This window comes from Cololabis saira, chromosome 20 (genome assembly GCF_033807715.1).
Source record: "Cololabis saira isolate AMF1-May2022 chromosome 20, fColSai1.1, whole genome shotgun sequence".
Taxonomy (NCBI): domain Eukaryota; kingdom Metazoa; phylum Chordata; class Actinopteri; order Beloniformes; family Belonidae; genus Cololabis; species Cololabis saira.
Window position 1 is genome coordinate 32,045,805 of NC_084606.1, and position 18,430 is coordinate 32,064,234.

At 39.7% G+C, this 18,430-nt stretch overlaps 1 protein-coding gene across 1 annotated transcript; it reads right to left on the reverse strand.

Moving 5' to 3' along the window:
* Positions 1-2,055: 2,055 nt before the first annotated feature.
* Positions 2,056-17,330, reverse strand: mfsd8 (major facilitator superfamily domain containing 8). The gene is made up of 12 exons (XM_061709595.1): positions 17,183-17,330; positions 16,918-17,000; positions 13,021-13,064; positions 12,455-12,695; positions 12,212-12,325; positions 11,280-11,424; positions 8,048-8,106; positions 7,665-7,773; positions 7,339-7,473; positions 7,154-7,257; positions 6,813-7,039; positions 2,056-2,828 (listed from the first exon to the last, which is right to left on the reverse strand). Exons 1-12 carry the CDS (start codon positions 17,236-17,238, stop codon positions 2,622-2,624), a joined length of 1,524 nt encoding a protein of 507 aa, XP_061565579.1. The 5' UTR covers positions 17,239-17,330; the 3' UTR covers positions 2,056-2,621.
* Between the last annotated feature and the right edge of the window lie 1,100 nt (positions 17,331-18,430).

Sequence of the window (18,430 nt, forward strand, 5' to 3'; positions counted from 1 at the left end):
GGACAACTATAGCTATGTCTTTAACCGTTTTATGATCAACTCTTTTATGAAGCCTGCATCCTCCCAAATGCTGTTCAAGTACATGCAGTTTTCTCTCAAGGTAAATCTCATGAAGGACCCACAAATTCTCAATAATGTCAAGTGAAAAGTGGGACCAAGTCATGTCTAATCATGTTGCCTGCTTCTCCTGATAACAGAAATGGTCTTTCAGAGAGCAGCAGGAGGTTTGGGAGTTATTTCTCTGCTCCAGTGAGTCACTCATTTCAGCTGTCATAAAATCATTAAAAATGCTTCCACAGGTACTCCAACTTCGACACTTCCCCCTGTGGGTCTTCTACAAAAGGCTGTCGTTATTCATATTTTCCCACAATTGCGAACACTTTTCATCCTGTAAATCTGAATACATATATTTTCCAGCTGTAGAATATATTAGTACTGCAGGATAATTGTTTCCTGGTAGTTTTGTTTTCTCAATTATGACATGTTTTCCATGTACTTTTTACAACTTTGTTGACTCGTTGCTACAAAGTAAAACGTGGTCACGCATTACTAGTATAGCTATTTCAAGATGCTACTATTTGGTTTGAAAGCTCTTTCTCTGTTACTTTTCAGTGCCACGGTCAGTTTAATACCTGTTTTGATCATTTAAAGAAGTGATGTGGTCTGATAAGCCTAGATCCAAACTACTCAAGAGGGATGTCTCCATCAAGTCAAGAATTGGTGGATAAAATGACGCATCCGCCACACAAGGTGACTACTTTACTCGTGGAGGGAGTATTATAATCTGGGGTTGCTTCTGTGCACCAGAGGGGTATTCCAGGAAGCGGGTTTTGTGAAAACTCTGAGTTTGTTAAGCCTGAGATGAGGGAAATCTGGAGTTTTCAGTTCCAGAAAGCGATTTAACTCAAACTCTGAGTCAGTTACTATGGCAACTGAGCCTCTGAACCTAACCTGCTCACTAGCAGGTTTACTTCAATAAAGCCTGAGTTTCTCTCCTTCTCCTCCCTCAGTGGCATCAATTCAGCCAATGGACCACGGACAGCCCCTCTGGTGACATTTGAAAAAAATAAAATAATTGATTATCTCGTGGCCACGAGTTATTAATGCGTGGCCACGCATTATTTTATTTTTTTCAAATGTCCCCGTACATACTCGCCATATGCAGGTATTAACACTTCTAACTCCAGTGGCGTGAAGTATGTGGATCTTCAGATGCAAACTAATGTTTCCTCAAAGGGATTTTGTAAATTGAAATGTTAAATAAAGTTAAAAAAAAAAAAGTATGTGGATCTTTTGTTGTCGCCGGTTGCCATGGTGAATTGTTGTATCAGGGCTCTATTGATGATGGCTTTTTATTTTCTTCACGCACGCGCTTAACTCGAGGTTAACAACCTCAGAGTTGATTGAACTAACTCATATCCGCTGTTCTGGACATGAAAACTCTGAGTTTCCTATCTCAGGTTAAGTCTACTCGGAGTTCAGGTTTAAACTCAGAGTTTGTTGAACCTGCTTCCTGGAATACCCCTCTGGTCTAAATTCAACATCATATGTCCCATAGGGTTGTTTTGTTTTTTTCCCCTTCTTGATGGCATGGATATATTCCAAGATGACAACACTATGACAACACTAGGACTCATCAGGCTCAAATTGTGAAAAAGTGGTTTAGTTAGTAAGACATTTTTACACAGACTGGCCACCAAAGAGTTCAGACTTAATCCCAGTGAAAATCTTTTAAATATACTGGAGAAACTTTACACAGAGGTATGGCTCTCCGATCATCACTGCAAGACCTTGAAAGACCGTGAAAAATGAATGCAACTCTACATGGAAGTAAATGTTGTGATATTGTGTAAGTTCACTGAAACGTCATAGTAAATGGATGCTGTAATCAAAACTAAAGGTCATCCAACAACACGGTAGCACCCTTTTTCTCTTTGGTCAGGCAGTGCATTTTGTATCCAACACAAAATGAATGGAAAAGTATTTTCTCAATCCAGCCCATCACTATATTAAAAAAAAAACTGTGCAAAAGACAATGAAGTAAATCTGAGAGCATAAGCTTACATTAAAAATTTAATGCGTCGATTCAATTTAACAATTCAGTTAATCGTGACTCAACACACAGCCAGAAATTACTTTCTGAATAATTTAAGGATGAAAAAACCTCATAGTATTAAACAACTACAGTTCAACTCATTAGAAATAGCAAAAATATCTTCTTTTTTTTTAATTGCTTATCATTGAGGTAATGTGTAACCATAAATGTTAGATTAGTGCTAAGTATATCTGAAAATCTGTATTGCACAAGCACATTAATGACACAGTTTTATCATCTGTCATTAGCGAGTGTCAGAACCCTGTTTACAGGTGAGTGAAGGTGTGGACAGAACTCTAGCTCCCTCCGTGCATCTCATCCCATCTCATGTTGCACAATGAGAAATAGTCCTGGCTTTATATCTCCATTACCCAGTTTAAAAGTTAAGACCCCGAGCTGCAAACTCAACAGATAATCAGTGACCACATTCAGAGTAGGAAATGGCTTAAAAAGACAGCCGTTGTTTCCAGGGGTTTGGCCTGCAATGCTCGTCGCAAACTGCCATTAGTTTCCACGGCGGGCGCCGTTACGATACAATCCTTCCGTGGCGAACTGAAAAGCCAATAAGTCTCTGGTACATTGCGCTGAGGAGGACGATGGCTCCCACCACCATGCCACAGATGAGGCTGACGGCCCAGCGAGGGCCCAGGATGGTGTAGACATGGGAGACAAAGACGGGGCCCAGTGTTCGCGCTCCACTCCCTGAGGCCGTCAACCAGCCCATGTACACGCCCTGAAGAAATACATGGAAGATGCACAGAGATATTTGAAGAAATGTACATTCAAAAAGGTCTTGCAAGATTATTTAAATGCTTATAATTATTAGGGGTGTAACAATATATCGTGCCACAATTTACGATACAAAAACGTCATGATACGTGTCTTGGAGGTGACAAACTGGTCCGTGTATCTTTTGGTCATTGGATTTTTCCATCATGAGTGGGAATCAAAAAACAAAAAACGATTGGTTTATTTGATTTTCCTTTTAAAACAAAAAACAAATATTGAATTACACTGCATTTTTTCTTTTTTCGTGTTAATATGATTTAACAAAGATTCAAAATACGCTTTTATTTTCGTTTTCTATTTCATATAAGAAAAATGAAATCCCTAGTCAACAGGAAGGAAAAAACGAACCAAAAACAACCGTTTATTCGTATTCGTGCACCGGAAGCTGGCATTTACAACCGAGTGAACTTAGTTCTGGATATTTGACAGGCATTCCTGTGACAATTCTCTCCAGGGGAAGTTTGATTTCAATATTTTATTGGTCGGGTTTACCTGACTCGGAAATGGCTCTGTATGCTGCAGTTCGGGTAACCATGGCAACCATAGCGGCGCTGAAACAACAGATTAAGGATTATTTTTTAAAGATTGATTAAGGACTTGTTCCACAGCGGTTTGACGCACAAACACATTTCCTGCACGTTGCAGCAGATGAGTCTCCTGCAATGCTCAGAAATGATCGTCAGAAGATTCTGTGCTCGGCATCATCTGAGGAGAAAAAGACGCAGAGCTGGAGAGCGCTTTGATTCATCATGGCCGAATGACCGGCTATCTGTCTTCACTGGGGGTGCATGCTGGAGAAGGTCGGGTTGGAAGAATTAATTTAGTCCCACGCGTGAGGTATCCACGTGATTATCATTATATGTATAAATTGCACTGCAGCACAAACTTTACCTGACGCCGGAATTCATGGTATGGCTGATGGAGCTCTCTCAGGTTCTTCCAACCCGACCTTCTCCAGCAAGCACCCCCATGTGAAGACAGATAGCCGGTATTGCGGCTTTCCTGTACTTTTAAGAGCCGCTTGAGAGTTTATTGTTAGGTCCTGTATATTTGCATGACGCGCTGCTGACAGAGAAGTATAGGCTACGCTGAGTCCGACAGAAGTTTTATGGCGTTTAATGACAAAACTCAGCCACAACGGCCTTCCGACATGCTTAATGGGTTTTAAACGTGTACACTGCAAACGTGATCGGGGTGATCAGTGTTCAGTACAAAGCTGTCAACAAAAATTAGGCTACGGCTCCCTAACAGCCTGTCCTAACTGCATGCGAGCGTCCGACTGTCGCGCCGCAATGCGTGGCATCGGACCCGCTCTGAACGCGTTATCGGCCCCACGTTCTACCACGTTCTTTTGATTGACAGCTGAGACTCGCCTTTTAGAAGGCTGATTTATGGTTCCGCGTTACACCAACGCAGACCTTACAGCGTAGGGTACGCGGCGCGGTCACCGAACGGTGCGCGTCGCTGTAGGCTACGCCGTCGATTTTACGCGGAACCATAAATCAGCCTTTATTCACCCGCCCGTGCGCTCCTGAAAGAAACTCCTAAAATGACTCCTAAAAGAGTAAAGGGACAAGTAAAAGATGGGTGATTACTTGTAATCTCCCTACGTTTGTACTTTCTAAACAGAAAACAAGCTTATTATTCGGTGGAATAAGTGGGGAAAAAACCGAACAATTAATAACGGCGTGCGATTACGCAATCAAACGGCGAACAGCTGGAGTGACCGGCGTGCGGTGCAAACATGTCAGCATGTCAGATCATTACTGGGATGTGGGGAAAAAGCAGAGGACACGATCAATCCGGCAGGATCCGGGACAAATTAAGCCCTAATAAGATTAAGATAAGATTCTTATTATATCTTATTATCTTATCAGAACCTTCCAGCCTGGCGATCTCCCTCCAGCAGCTGCCACTTTATTGAAGTTCTTGTATTGAAATGACTGTTTCCTACAGCGCTTTACACTTTTTTTTCAACTTTCAACCGGCTTTCAACGCGAGCGACGGGAAGAAAATAGAAGCAGGGCGTGCGACAAAAGTCCAGCTCAAAACGACGCCGCGTCGCTCGCAACCAGTATAGACAGTGCAATAAAAAATAAAGCAATGGAACTGTTTTTGACGCTGACTCTCGCTCGCGTCGCATGCAGTGTGTATATTTGCAATATACTGTGGACATCTGAATAAAAACCTCATAAATAGATTGAATCAAAGCGCTCTCCAGCTCTGCGTCTTTTTCTCCTCAGATCATGCCGAGCACAGAATCTTCTGACGCTCATTTCTGAGCATTGCAGGAGACACATCTGCTGCAACGTGCAGGAAATGTGTTTGTGCGTCAAACCGCTGTGGAACAAGTCCTTAATCAATCTTTAAAAAATAATCCTTAATCTGTTGTTTCAGCGCCGCTATGGTTGCCATGGTTACCCGAACTGCAGCATACAGAGCCATTTGCGAGTCACGTAAACCCGACCAATAAAATATTAAAATCAAACTTCCCCTGGAGAGAATTGTCACAGGAATGCCTGTTAAATATCCAGAACTAAGTTCACTCGGTTGTAAATGCCAGCTTCCGGTGCACGAATACGAATAAACGGTTGTTTTTGGTTCGTTTTTTCCTTCCTGTTGACTAGGGATTTCATTTTTCTTATATGAAATAGAAAACGAAAATAAAAGCGTATTTTGAATCTTTGTTAAATCATATTAACACAGAAAAAGAAAAAATGCAGTGTATTCAATATTTGTTTTTTGTTTTAAAAAGGAAAATCAAATAAACCAATCGTTTTTTGTTTTTTGATTCCCACTCATGACGGAAAAATCCAATGACCAAAAGATACACGGACCCAAACTGTAGCGCGATATTGGATTTTTAATATTAATAGTCTATATTGTGTTGACTAGTAATGCGCTGTGTATTTGTGCCGACCGCGCCTCGACCCGCGGACGAAAATCTTCCTCTGCTCAGAAGAAACTAGTCCCGTTTTGCGGTCCCGATCCCGGGACTCTTGCAGGGTTTTGAGCTCTGAACTTTTACTTATGTAAGGCTGGTGTAGAGTTAAGCCTTACCTTATTAAATTAAACCTTTTTCGGGTCGTGAGTAGGATAAACACGGGACAACTTCTGCTGAGTTCCAGTGTACTTTAATGTCCGCTCAACAGTGTAGGATTTTAGAACATCAACACAGAACCTAGTGCCGTACTGTGGCGTATCACTCCGCCCAATCTAAAACAGACTAATCACTACAGATAAACTGACTAGTGTCATTATAGTCCCTGATTTACATCAGAATATAAAGAATATATTTATAAAATAATCAACCCTGAATTACCAAAATAACCTTAACAAAAATTAATCTCCTCTTACACTTATAAGGTGAGCATGAATCAATCTTTTTTATGATGTAAAAATGTATTTATTTACTTTTATTTATTTATTTATTAAGTACTATGGACCTCTTCTCAAGATGTGTCTTTAATAAAGTATGAATTGAATAGAATTCATTTTAGTTGTTAAATTTCTGGAAAAGAAAAAAGTCAAATCATACATGAGAGAAACTATTCAGTTTTGGGCAAAATATTTGTACTTGTATGAAACTGAAGATGCATAATGCAAACCTGACATTTACTTTTAGTTCAGTTTGTGGAAAATGGTTGGCCTGGCTTTCTCTTTAAAACTTAAACAGTTATAAAGCATTACAAACTGTAACAATAGGGAAAACGTACAGTATTGTTTTGTATTTTGTGTCTTTCAAATAAAAGACTATTTTTTCCAGTCATATGTTCCTCATTCAAGGATGTTAAAAAAATACTGCTACAATATCGTATCGTTATCGTGACCTCAATATTGTGTATCGTACCGTATTGTGAGATTAGTGTATCGTTACACCCCTAATAATTATTAAAAATCAGATGTATATTAATCTAAAGTCTACTACCTGAGGTTTGGGTCCAATGATTTTGGAATAGAGTGTGTAGGACATGACATTGCAGGCTGGGTATCCCACCCCGATCAGGACGTCTGACACCATGTACTGTGATAGGTGTATAGCAGGCGTGTACTGACACCAGGTCTGTTCGTAAGGACAGCCTGTCGGCTCCACAGTGCCATTGGCTGAAACCGAGTCCTTCAGAATTAGATTGACCCCTGAGTTGTTTTTGATATCTGCAAATTTTACAAGAAAAAAAAAAGAAAGACAAATCTAAAATTAATACTTGCTATAGATAAGCTGCAGCAATTAAGACCAACCAGTGCTACGGAAAAAAAATCAATCAATACCTGCCCACTGGATTTTGGGGTACTGATTTCCCCACGGAAGCAGAATAATGAAGCCGCAGAATATAGTACAGAAGCCTGTTAGCAACACTGGACGATCCCCAAACCTGGAAAAGAAAGTCTTGTTGAATAAGAAAAACCAAAGGATATATATTTGATGGCATTAATGAAAGCTGTTGGTAGAACACCTTTGAGAAGCTGCCTTCACAACCACGAAGACAATGATCGATTCACAGCCGATGCAGCACATGATGATGCCGTTGTAAAGCACAGCTTCTTTCCGTGTCCAGGCAAACATGTCCATGGACAATGGGGTTGAAATTCTGAACGAGTAAAGACAATCAAAAAATTACACAAAAAGGAGTAAAACAAGAAGTCAGTTATTTTCTCACAACGCCGGTCAATGAGTGTTCTTGGTTCTTCTGTATATACTTGTTGATCCAAGGTGTTATTAGCAATTCTGCGTCAATCTTGGTTGTTTTGAATAATGGGCAGAGTTTATCTAAATACATACGTTTCAAACACAGCAAAGATGAACATGACGGTGAAGAACAACACGTTGGAAGTCACAACAGCCATGTGGTCGATGCTTTCCTCGGATTCTTCAAGAACATCAACTCTATCTACAGGAAAGAGGAGAGAAGGATTAGAAATTAAGAAAAAAGAACTGACCAAACATACAGTATTACAATATTTGATCACATTAGGCTTCCAGAATTATAATGAAGGATCCACAAATTTAATGTTGTGGACCGTGTATCACTTTTCTCCTAAATAAAACTCATCACTGCTGACAAAAAATACGCCATTCTACTGCCGAGGCAGCAATAGCATTGGTAAAGCACAAGAAGTGAAACATATGTATGTGGTGCACCTAAAAAGGATGGTATTGTATACCTTCAGAGTCGTAGTTGATGGAGGGAAGGCTTTTTCCCTTTTCATCCACTCTGTGTTCTCTGAGGGAAGAATTACAAACATTTTAGGCAAAATACAAATCCATAACTGTGATAAAACAATCAGTCACACCTCTTAACACAAGTTTCCATTTACAGTCTTTCTTTGTTTAGCTGCAGTGATTTGGTGGTAAGAAAGAGGCGGACTATTTTTTCCGTTTATATCCATATTTATCCCATTAAAAATCTATTTTCGTAATATTCTTGATTAAGGCTTGTCCCAATACGACTTCTTCATTTCAATATTATCATTTTTTTCTCCTCATTCATTGCCCCACCCCGTTTGCCAATATATTTGCCAGTAGTACGATAAACTGCAGACTTATCACTTCTCCCCATTTGCCCCTTTATCTGAATACAGCTACACAAACTGTAGCCAAAGTCCATTAAAGAGCTTTTCCACATCAGCCTTGTGAATACAGGGACTCACTTTCTCATCCCTCACTGTTTTCTGCCCTGCAGAGCTGCTGCAGCCCGGCTGTGAGCTGTACATGACAACTAAAGCTGATATGGTACAATTAGGATCAGTAAGCCCTCATCTAGCTTGTGTTTCCACTGCCAGATGTGTCGGCTGGAAGGCTGTATGTAGCTCGCTCTCTGACGAAACAGCGGGACATCATACCCGTGCCTGTATTATAGTGACTCAAGTCAATTCAATCAAGGAAGAAGAATGCAACTCAGTTAAGAAAGGAAAACAGTGGAGGAAAGTGAACACATTGTATTCATCCTCCTTAGGGAAAGGAAGCTTGACTGGAATCCAACAGCCAACATTTCAACTCCTGAGATAACGGTATCGCCGACATAAGAAAAGTTGCAGGTGCATGACTGACCACTGAGGGCTCTATATACTCCTACTATAGCCACAGAGCTACAGGATAATGACCAGTTTTGATCAGGAGCAGGTCTTGCCAGACTGTTATTTGTAGGGGTGTGACGATACACTAATCTCACGATACGATACACGATATTGAGGTCACGATAACGATACGATATTATATTTTTTTAACAACCTTGAATGATGAACATATGACTGGAAAAAACTGTCTTTTATTTGAAAGACACAAAATACAAAACAATACTGTGCGTTTGCCCTATTGTTACAGTTTTTAATGTTTTATAACTGTTTAAGTTTTAAAGAGAAAGCCAGGCCAACCATTTTCCACAAACTGAACTAAAAGTAAATGTCAGGTTTGCATTATGCATCTTCAGTTTCATACAAGTAAAAATATTTTGCCACAAACTGAATAGTTTCTCTCATGTATGATTTGACTTTTTTCTTTTCCAGAAATTTAACAATTAAAATTAAATAAATAAATAAATAAAAGTAAATAAATACATACAATTTTACATCATAAAAAAGATTGATTCATGCTCACCTTATAAGTGTAAGAGGAGATTTATTTTTGTTAAGAAGGTTATTTTGGTAATTCAGGGTTCATTATTTAATAAATATATTCTTTATATTCTGATGTAAATCAGGGACTATAATGACACTAGTCAGTTTATGTATCGCGAAATTTCGTGGCACGATATATTGTTACACCCCTAGTAATTTGTAATTTAAAAAAATCTGTAATTTCATTGTTATGAAATATGAACGAATTTTGAATCTTGACTAATATTGAACACATATCAGAATATGTCAAGCCCCCTGTCCCTGAATCAACAGATTCTGGGACAGAATCCCTCTCCATGTCTGCACCGACCTCTTCCAGCAGCAAAACTTCCCAACAGTCACACCCACTATTACTTAGGTGTCATGACTTCCTATTTTCTAAATGATTTCAATGCATTAATAATTAGCAACTCGGTGGAGTGTTTCAGCAGTTTTAAAGTCTCTTTCTCGGCATCAGACAATTCCTTGATGTCTTGGTCCTGCCAGCTTCCTCTCATCTCTGTTTCTAAATCTGCTAGGTTCCTAAGTGAGAGCTTTGATGAATTGTGGAGGTTATTTGTTAGTGATATTTTTTGCAGACAACTTTTTTTATTCATTTGTTACCACACCGTGTGGTTGCAACAAGCTCTGCTGTGATTTCCTCTCATCATAGGAATAGTGGGTCTGCAGCCGCATAGTGTTTTGGACACATTCAGACAGACCACCCGAACGCTAAATAAGTGACTTCTGTCCTCTGTGTGAAAAGGGTATAAGAGTGGCTTCATTTTTAATTCAGCTGTATTAAAATGCATATGAAATATGAAAGAGAAACAAACGGATGTCAACTGCTAACACTGTTTAATAGTAGGTTAAGTAAAAAAAACAAACTATTTTGGCTCTTCGTTTTAAATGTTGCCACAGCGGATCATCGTGCTCCGCATATTGATCTGGTGTACTTTTTTTCTTTTTTTTTTTTTAACCTTTACCCAAAGGTTGCATTTGAAACGGCACTATGTGATTGTGAATATCGCTGCTGCAAGGAGAGAAACCCGCACCGTGGCAACGCAGCTACCTTTGGCATTTAAACAGGCTTTTTCCAGTAATTCAGATCGGGTTGAAACGATAACTAATGCCGTTGGTGTTTTTATAGCGGCGGATCTGCGACCATCCTCAGTTGTTGAAAAACACACGTTTTAAGCATGCATTTAAGCATATTTTGTTTAATGTGAGAATATTTTATTTATTGGAGGACTTGGTAATGCATTTAAGCAGTATTCTATTATTTATTCCTATTTCATTTTTTTTAAGAGAATGTATAAACCATTGTTTGCAGAAGTTGAAAATTGAAATGAAAAGCTATTTTTATGTTTTGTGTTTTTTTTCCTCTTACTGCACCGAAATGTGATTTCTATGTACCGGTACCGTTACACTGCTAATATCTATCCATTTTTATAAAGTACCTCACATATTCTTTGTAATTTTGAGATTTAGTAATACCATGATGATGTATTTTTCATGCCATGTGTAAGCCCCGTCTATCTAGAAAGAACTTTGGTCAAAATGTGTTCTTTTTAGAGCTCTATAAATAGCCTGACTGCTGACTAAATAAACATTGTAAGTATCTGTTAAAAAAGCATTAAGCAATTCAATACAAATGACTGAAAAAAAATAAATGAAAATTGTGGTAATTTATATCCTATTTTTTCACTAGAGAGATGTCATCTGAAATTTTTGTCCTGAAAAAAAAAGTAAATGCACAAGGGCTGCGGGGGGTGGGGGTGGAGGGCAGGTAGATACTTACTTTAACACAAATAGAACAAGCAGGATGTTGACGAGGCCGAACGCTGTAGCCAGTAAAGCCGGAGTGGTGTACATGTTCAGCTGCAGGTCTATGAAGTTCAATGTTACACCTTCTTCACCAATAAATGACAGACAAGCCTGGAGAGCTGACACACACATGAAACCAGGAAAATGTTAACAATTAAAAGCAGTGTTTTCGCTTGTGTTATTTATTAAACTATTACAACTACCCAGTACTGGAGTTGAGGGGGGATGGCATCCCCCCTGAAATAAAAACGGTCCAAATCATCCCCCCTGTAAAACTCCCCTCCCTCCTTTCCATCCCTTATGTCATTTCATCAATGAATGTGGTTTTACTGCTATTTCAACATTTAGAGTCGTCACCAGAAAAATGACTTTGATTTTCACCTGTTTCAAGTAAATTTTCACTTGAAATAAGTAGAAAAATCTGCCAGATTTATCTTCTCATTACAAGCAAAAAAATCTTGTTCCACTGGAAGATTTTTCTACTTATTTTAAGTGAAAATCAACTTGAAACAGGTGAAAATTGTTGTTTTTTCCAGTGATGAGTCTTGTTTTGAATGTAATGAGATTTCTTTTACTAAAATAAGACATTTTAACTAGAAATAAGACAAATATTCTTGTTAAGATTTTGAGTTTTTGCAATGATCCATTTTACTTATCCTGTGAAGGACAGAGTCATATTGATAAGTTCAGAAAAGTGTTTTTTATTGTTGTGTTTTGATGTATTTGATGTAAGCCCAGTGGATATTTAAAGCTTACAGAAGGCTGCATTTAACTGCTGCTATGTCATTCCTGCAGTATTTCTGCAGGTGTTTTGGTCAGTGCTATTATGTAATATATTAATATTGATTTTTTTTTTACAACTCGAGTACTGCAACTACTTCTTGTGATAAATTTAACAGGAAGTACCTGGGCCAAGGATGAAACCCAGAGCCTGACAGGCGCTCATGTTTGCCATGGCACTAGTCCTCTCCTTCAGCGACGTAGCACCAGCAACGTAGGACCTCACCACGGCCACGTTACCTGTCATGTCACAACAAAATGTATAATTGTGAGGCTGATATCACACAGTTCAACGGATCCATGCAGGTTTATAAACAAGGAACTTATTCAGTTTTTAAGACTTTTCAAAAGTTAGATCCCCCACGATACCTGCTCCGAAGCCCACGAAGACCCTGGACATGAGCAGGTGGTACTTGTTATTAGTCTTGGGCAGGTAGGCATAAGCGTAGTAGATGTTAGCTGACAGATTGATGAAAATTGAGCAGACAAGCGGCTCCCAGCGTGACCGGTGATTAGACCACCATCCAAAAAAAGGAGAGGCCACCATCTGCCCCAGGCTGTAGGCGGCCACCATCCATCCCAGGAAGCTGGCGTCCGCACTTCCATCAATCTGTAAACAAAGTCAAACAGAGCAAGTAAAAGCACCTAGGCTTCTCAGACCAAAAGGCAGAACAGTCTAAGTTGTGCTTTACTTTATTTAAACATAAATCGTATCCAACATTTTTTTTACCTCAATTGTTTTCTTACTCTGATAAATTGTAAATAATGTTGCAATTACAGAGAATAACAAAGTGTATTTCGTGAAAGATTTCAGTTTTTTCACTCCCTCCTGTTCTTTCACTTCCTGTTTATGCTGCCCAGACTGGTTTCCGTGCCAAGAGTACTTGTACGAATGATAATAATCTTTTACTCTGGAAATGTCAAATTATGCATACCTTTTCCAAGTAAGGCCACAGCGACGTGATAACGATGGTGAAACCTGAAACGGCATACAAAAAACACACGTTCAAACTAGTTTCAAGTTGAAGGACTGATGGAAACGGTTATGTGTCTTTTCAAAAGGGAGCTGCTGATTTTAGTTTTATTGAAGCTGGATATTCTAGTCAGCAAAGTTAGATTAGTATCCCTACTACACTTTTTATTTTCTTTGTATATGCTTTTGATTTTATGCAATGTTCAAGTGTAGGTGAGAAAAATCCCTTTTTTTTTTATTATAAACATACAAACCCAAATCAGGGAGTTCTTGGAAAATATGTGGGATAGTTGTTGTTTTTTTTAAATGCATACAATTTTGTTTTGTCTTCATAATTAATTAATTTAATAATTATTGACCAATTCATAAGTCTTGAAAAAATTTAAATTACTGTTTTCATGTAAGCGGCGCGCCTCTTTAATCCCGCGTTGTTCCGGTTCCTAAAAAGAATTAGCCCAGCGAACTGAATGATTTCACCCACTTGCAGTTCTGCCTGCAGTTCTCCTACCAGCCAGGTGTTGGAGTGGAGCATGCCATCGTGTAGCTGCCACATCAAGTACACTCTCATCTGGATAATGGAAGAGGCACTGCAAGGATTGGACTTCTCCAGTGCCTTTAACACTATTCCCCCCCTATGCTTCAAGGAAAACTGGACAGGATGGGAGTGGACCCCCACCTAGTGGCCTGGATCTCCAGCTACCTCACCGAAAGGCCACAGTACGTCAGGCTGAAGGACACCCCGTCTGATACCGTTATCAGGAGCACTGCAGCCCCCCAGGGCACAGTGCTGGCCCCTCCTGTCTTCACCCTTTACACCTCAGACTTCTAAGAGTTGTGTCACATACAGAAATATGCCGATGACACAGATGCATCAACGGTGAGAGGAGTATCGAAGTCTGATGAGGGAATTTGCCGTTTGCTGCCATTCAAACTACCTTGAGCTATACACCTCGCAGAGGAAAAGGAGCTGGTCATATTCTGTGGGAGGTCCAGACCAAAGATGAGACCAGTCCTACTAGAGGGATCTGAGGTGGAGGCTGTGGACTCATACAAATGCCTCAGACTGTGGCTGGATAAGAAACTGGACTGGTCAACACACACCAGCCACCTATATGGGAAGACACAAGGCAGGGGGGCAGATCCAGACTGATCTGGTGAGCCAGCTCTGTGATCTGCATGAAACTGGACCCTCTGGTGACCAGAGGAGCCTGTTCAGTGAGAGACTGCTCCTTCCCAAGTGCAGGACTAACAGCTAACTCCTTTGTCCCTCAGGCCATCAGGCTGTACAACTCCTCAGTTGGGGGGTAGGAGGTAACAGGTGGCCACTATCCACATAGTAAATAGTTGCCGTTTTTCCTTTTTATTCAACAGCAATACTTGTCCATCTATCGTCGTTATATGTGCAAAATTCTGTCAACCACAGTGTAATAACTCAATTTAATCTTACTGAATAATTTAGTCAATTATCCACTTCTATATTCTTTAAAGGGGACCTATTATGAAAAACAGGTTTTCTCTTGCTTTAACATATATAAAGTGGTCTCCCCTCAGCCTGCCAACTCAGAGAAGGAGGAAAGCAACCAAATTCTGCAGTGTCTGTACAGCCGCCCAGATGAGCCGTCCAGTGTGATGTGGATCTACGAGCCGTTAAGATTCTGCTCCCTTTCGTTACGTAACCAAAATGCAATTTACATCGATGTAAATTGTGGGCGTGAAACCACGCCCACAATTAACTCCTCCGGCCGGAGCTTCCGCCATTTTTTCGTAGCAGTGTATCGCGTCATTCAGGCAGCCAATCAGCACAGAGCCTCATTATCATAGCCCCGCCCACTCAGAATCCTGCATAGATAATGAGATTAGAGAATGGGAAGATAAAGACATGGCTCAGAGGCTGAATTTCTAGCAAAAACAATCAAAAGCTTGTTTTTAAGACATTCAAGGCCTGTTTAAAATAGGTATTAGATGCAATAATAGGTCCCCTTTAAGAGTGTATATTTTGTTATACAGCTTGTGTTTTTTGTATTTATTTTCTTTTGTACCCTCTGTGTGCTGACTATTGTTGTATACGCTGATGGAGACTCAATTTCCCAGAGGGAGTCATCCCAAAGGGGTCAATAAATTTGAGTCTAACTCTAAGTCTAATAAGTTAGCTGATCATTTGCAGCACAGAAGACTGTGATGTCACTCTGGGCAAAAGGCCTTTGGCACATTTCCCTGGACAACACTCATATTTGCTCTTCCCTGTTGCTAAACATTTAAGAGTCTTGGTTTTACCACATGGCATGAAAGTGTCCTCTTGAATATTTTTGCTACTGCACTGATAATTTCCCTCAATATAATGTTTTTCCCCATTGATTTTTGAAGCTTAATAATGACATCTTCATATTCTTCTATATTCACTTTTTTATCCATATAATTCTTTTTTTATGGCACTGCACTTTTTATTTTTACCTTCTATTTTTATTTATTTTAAATTGTATCCATTTTATCTTTATATGGGTGTTTGGCTTTTGGGGTGTTGTATTTGTAAATGACAGTGCTGTGTGTGTGAGATGGAGATGTCAATTTCCCCGAGGGAACCTCTCAAAGGGATTAATAAAGTCGTCTGAATCTCTCCTGACTGCATCTATTCTTAACCCATCTGTCCTCTCCTTTCCTTCGATTGTAGAAAGCCAATAGAAATAAAAAGGGACATACAGACAGACAGACAGACAAGGGATAATGCCCGACGAGGTGTACATTATCAGAAATATATGGACGACGCGGGGGCATGAACAGTCCTCCGCGAATGTTCACCTCGAAGGGCATTATCCCGCTTATACCACAGTCACTTACCAAAAAACATAAATATTAAATCAGTTATTCATGCTTTAATGTGTTTTCAGTTGAAATAATTGGTTTTATAACAAGCCACAGCTGAGCGGACTATTTAATCTCTCGTCTTCAGCCGTTGCAACCTGGTAAGTTACAACGTTTTTTTTAACAAGCCATAACTCAGTTTCCGTGGTAACGAGAGATATTCTAATCCGCTCAGCTCCGCTATTTTCTTTTCTCTCCTCTTCTGCATCCCAGTCATCAAAATTGTTAAATTCACCAAATAAATTAAAAGAAATGACAAATGTGAGTGTGTGTGTGTGTGTGTGTGTGTGTGTGTGTGTGTGTGTGTGTCTGTGCAGATGTGTGCGTGTGTCAGTGGTGTGATGTGCAGATGTGCGTGTGTGTGTGTGTGTCTCAGTGGTGAGATATGCAGATGTGTGTGTGTGTGTGTGTGTCTCAGTGGTGAGATATGCAAATGTGTGTGTGTGTGTGTGTGTGTGTTAATGGTCAGATGTGTGTGTGCAGGTTTGTGTGTCCAGATGTGTGTGTGTGTGTGTGTGTGTGTGTGTGTGTGTGTATAGATGTGTGTTAATGGTTAGATGTGTGTTAATGGTCAGATGTGTGTGTGTGTGTGTGTGTGTCTCAGTGGTGAGATATGCAGATGTGTGTGTGTGTGTGTGTGTGTGTGTGTGTGTTAATGGTCAGATGTGTGTGTGCAGGTTTGTGTGTCCAGATGTGTGTGTGTGTGTGTGTGTGTGTGTGTGTGTATAGATGTGTGTTAATGGTCAGATGTGTGTGTGTGTGTGTGTGTGTGTGTGTGTGTGTGTGTGTGTGTGTGTGTGTGTGATGTGTGTGTGTATAGATGTGTGTTAATGGTCAGATGTGTGTGCAGATGTGTGTATGTATCAGTGGTGTGTGGTCAGATGTGTGTGTGTGTGTGTGTGTGTGTGTGTGTGTGTGTGTGTGTGTGTGTGTATAGATGTGTGTTAATGGTCAGATGTGTGTGCAGGTTTGTGTATAGATGTGTGCTAAAGGTCCTCACCCACGCTGCTGAGGAACATGGTGAAGTACATGACTCGGATCGACCTCCAGCGACTGCTGTAGTCTCCATCCTCAGAGTCCTCGCTGCTCAGACAATCACGGGGAATTAATGTTATTAATACAAGTGGATACACGTGACGGGACGTCACAGCAGTGCTCCAATTTAAAAACGCAGCCCAGGCCAATAATAAACCCTTGTATCTGAACCAGTACACACTTCCCTAGTGAAACTTCACCCATATTAGTAAAGATATCTTAACTCTCACCTGCTCGCATCGTCCCGGAGCAGCGGAGTGGCGTCGTCTGCTTCCAGATGGGACATTTTAACTTAAGTACTAACCTAGTGGAGCTGTTTCTCTGCTAGGTGTCCATGTAGCCGAGGGTCAGTGAACTACACCGTCAACAACCAGGAAGTTAGCGGCTGGTCAGCTAACAGCAGCAAACTACAATGTCACGTTTCACGTTCAAACGCGTCTAGCACCACTAATACCACGCAGCGAGGGAAGCGGGATCGATTCCAATCACTGCTCAAGTGGAAAAGAACTGGCGGTACAACATACAAACCCGGACTATGACACCATAAACACGCTTAATTGATGTCAAGCCAAATCAAGTTAAAAATTAATATCCGGTTGTGTCTTTCAAAATAATACACATCACAGGAATTATTTACTAATATCTATTGTATTGTTATTTATAAATCTCAATTCAAAGCCCAACTTAATAAAAAAAGCAAAACAAAACAAATTCATCAAACTTCTAAAGCCCAAAACTTATCCACTGTAATATTTATCCCATTTGTTTTTACCGTTATCAACCAAACGCTCTTATTTTGAAGGCCGAGTACATTTAGATATTAAGCGTGTAAATTGACGTGTGCTCACTCACGTGAGGACTTAAACGCTCCTCTCCCTTCTTCATGGCAAATCCTTGGATCTTCATACACAAGACAGAAAATGAGCAGCATTTATATAAACACTTTTTAGAAAAGATGCATGAGCCTACTATATCGCAACTGTATCGCAAAGTCTAGTTTCAGTCTTATGCTTTTTTTTACTAAGTACATCAGGGTTGCTGTTTAAAATGTAATTAAAAAAACATCTATTATATACAGAGGTGTCAAAAGTATTCACATTCATTACTCAGGTAGAAGTATAGATACTAGAGTTTAAAAATACTCCTGTAGAAGTTGAAGTATCAACTCAAGTTTTTTACTCAAGTAAAAGTATAAAAGTACTGGTTTCAAAACTACTTAAAGTATAAAAGTAAAAGTAATGTAAGGGGGAAAAAGCCATTAAAGACAAAAGCCATTGAAAATGAATGTATCTTAGTATAATGCAAATACATTAAAGAAGCATATATGTGTACTATTGAGCATTAACATGTGTTTCAGAGAGCAGCAGATATGATGACTAGTTGCCTATAAGTATTGTAATGGTGCAAAAAGTCAAACTTCAGAGGCATGTTATCATTTATCCTAATCTTTATTGGAATGTACATCCAAGTTTAGTTGC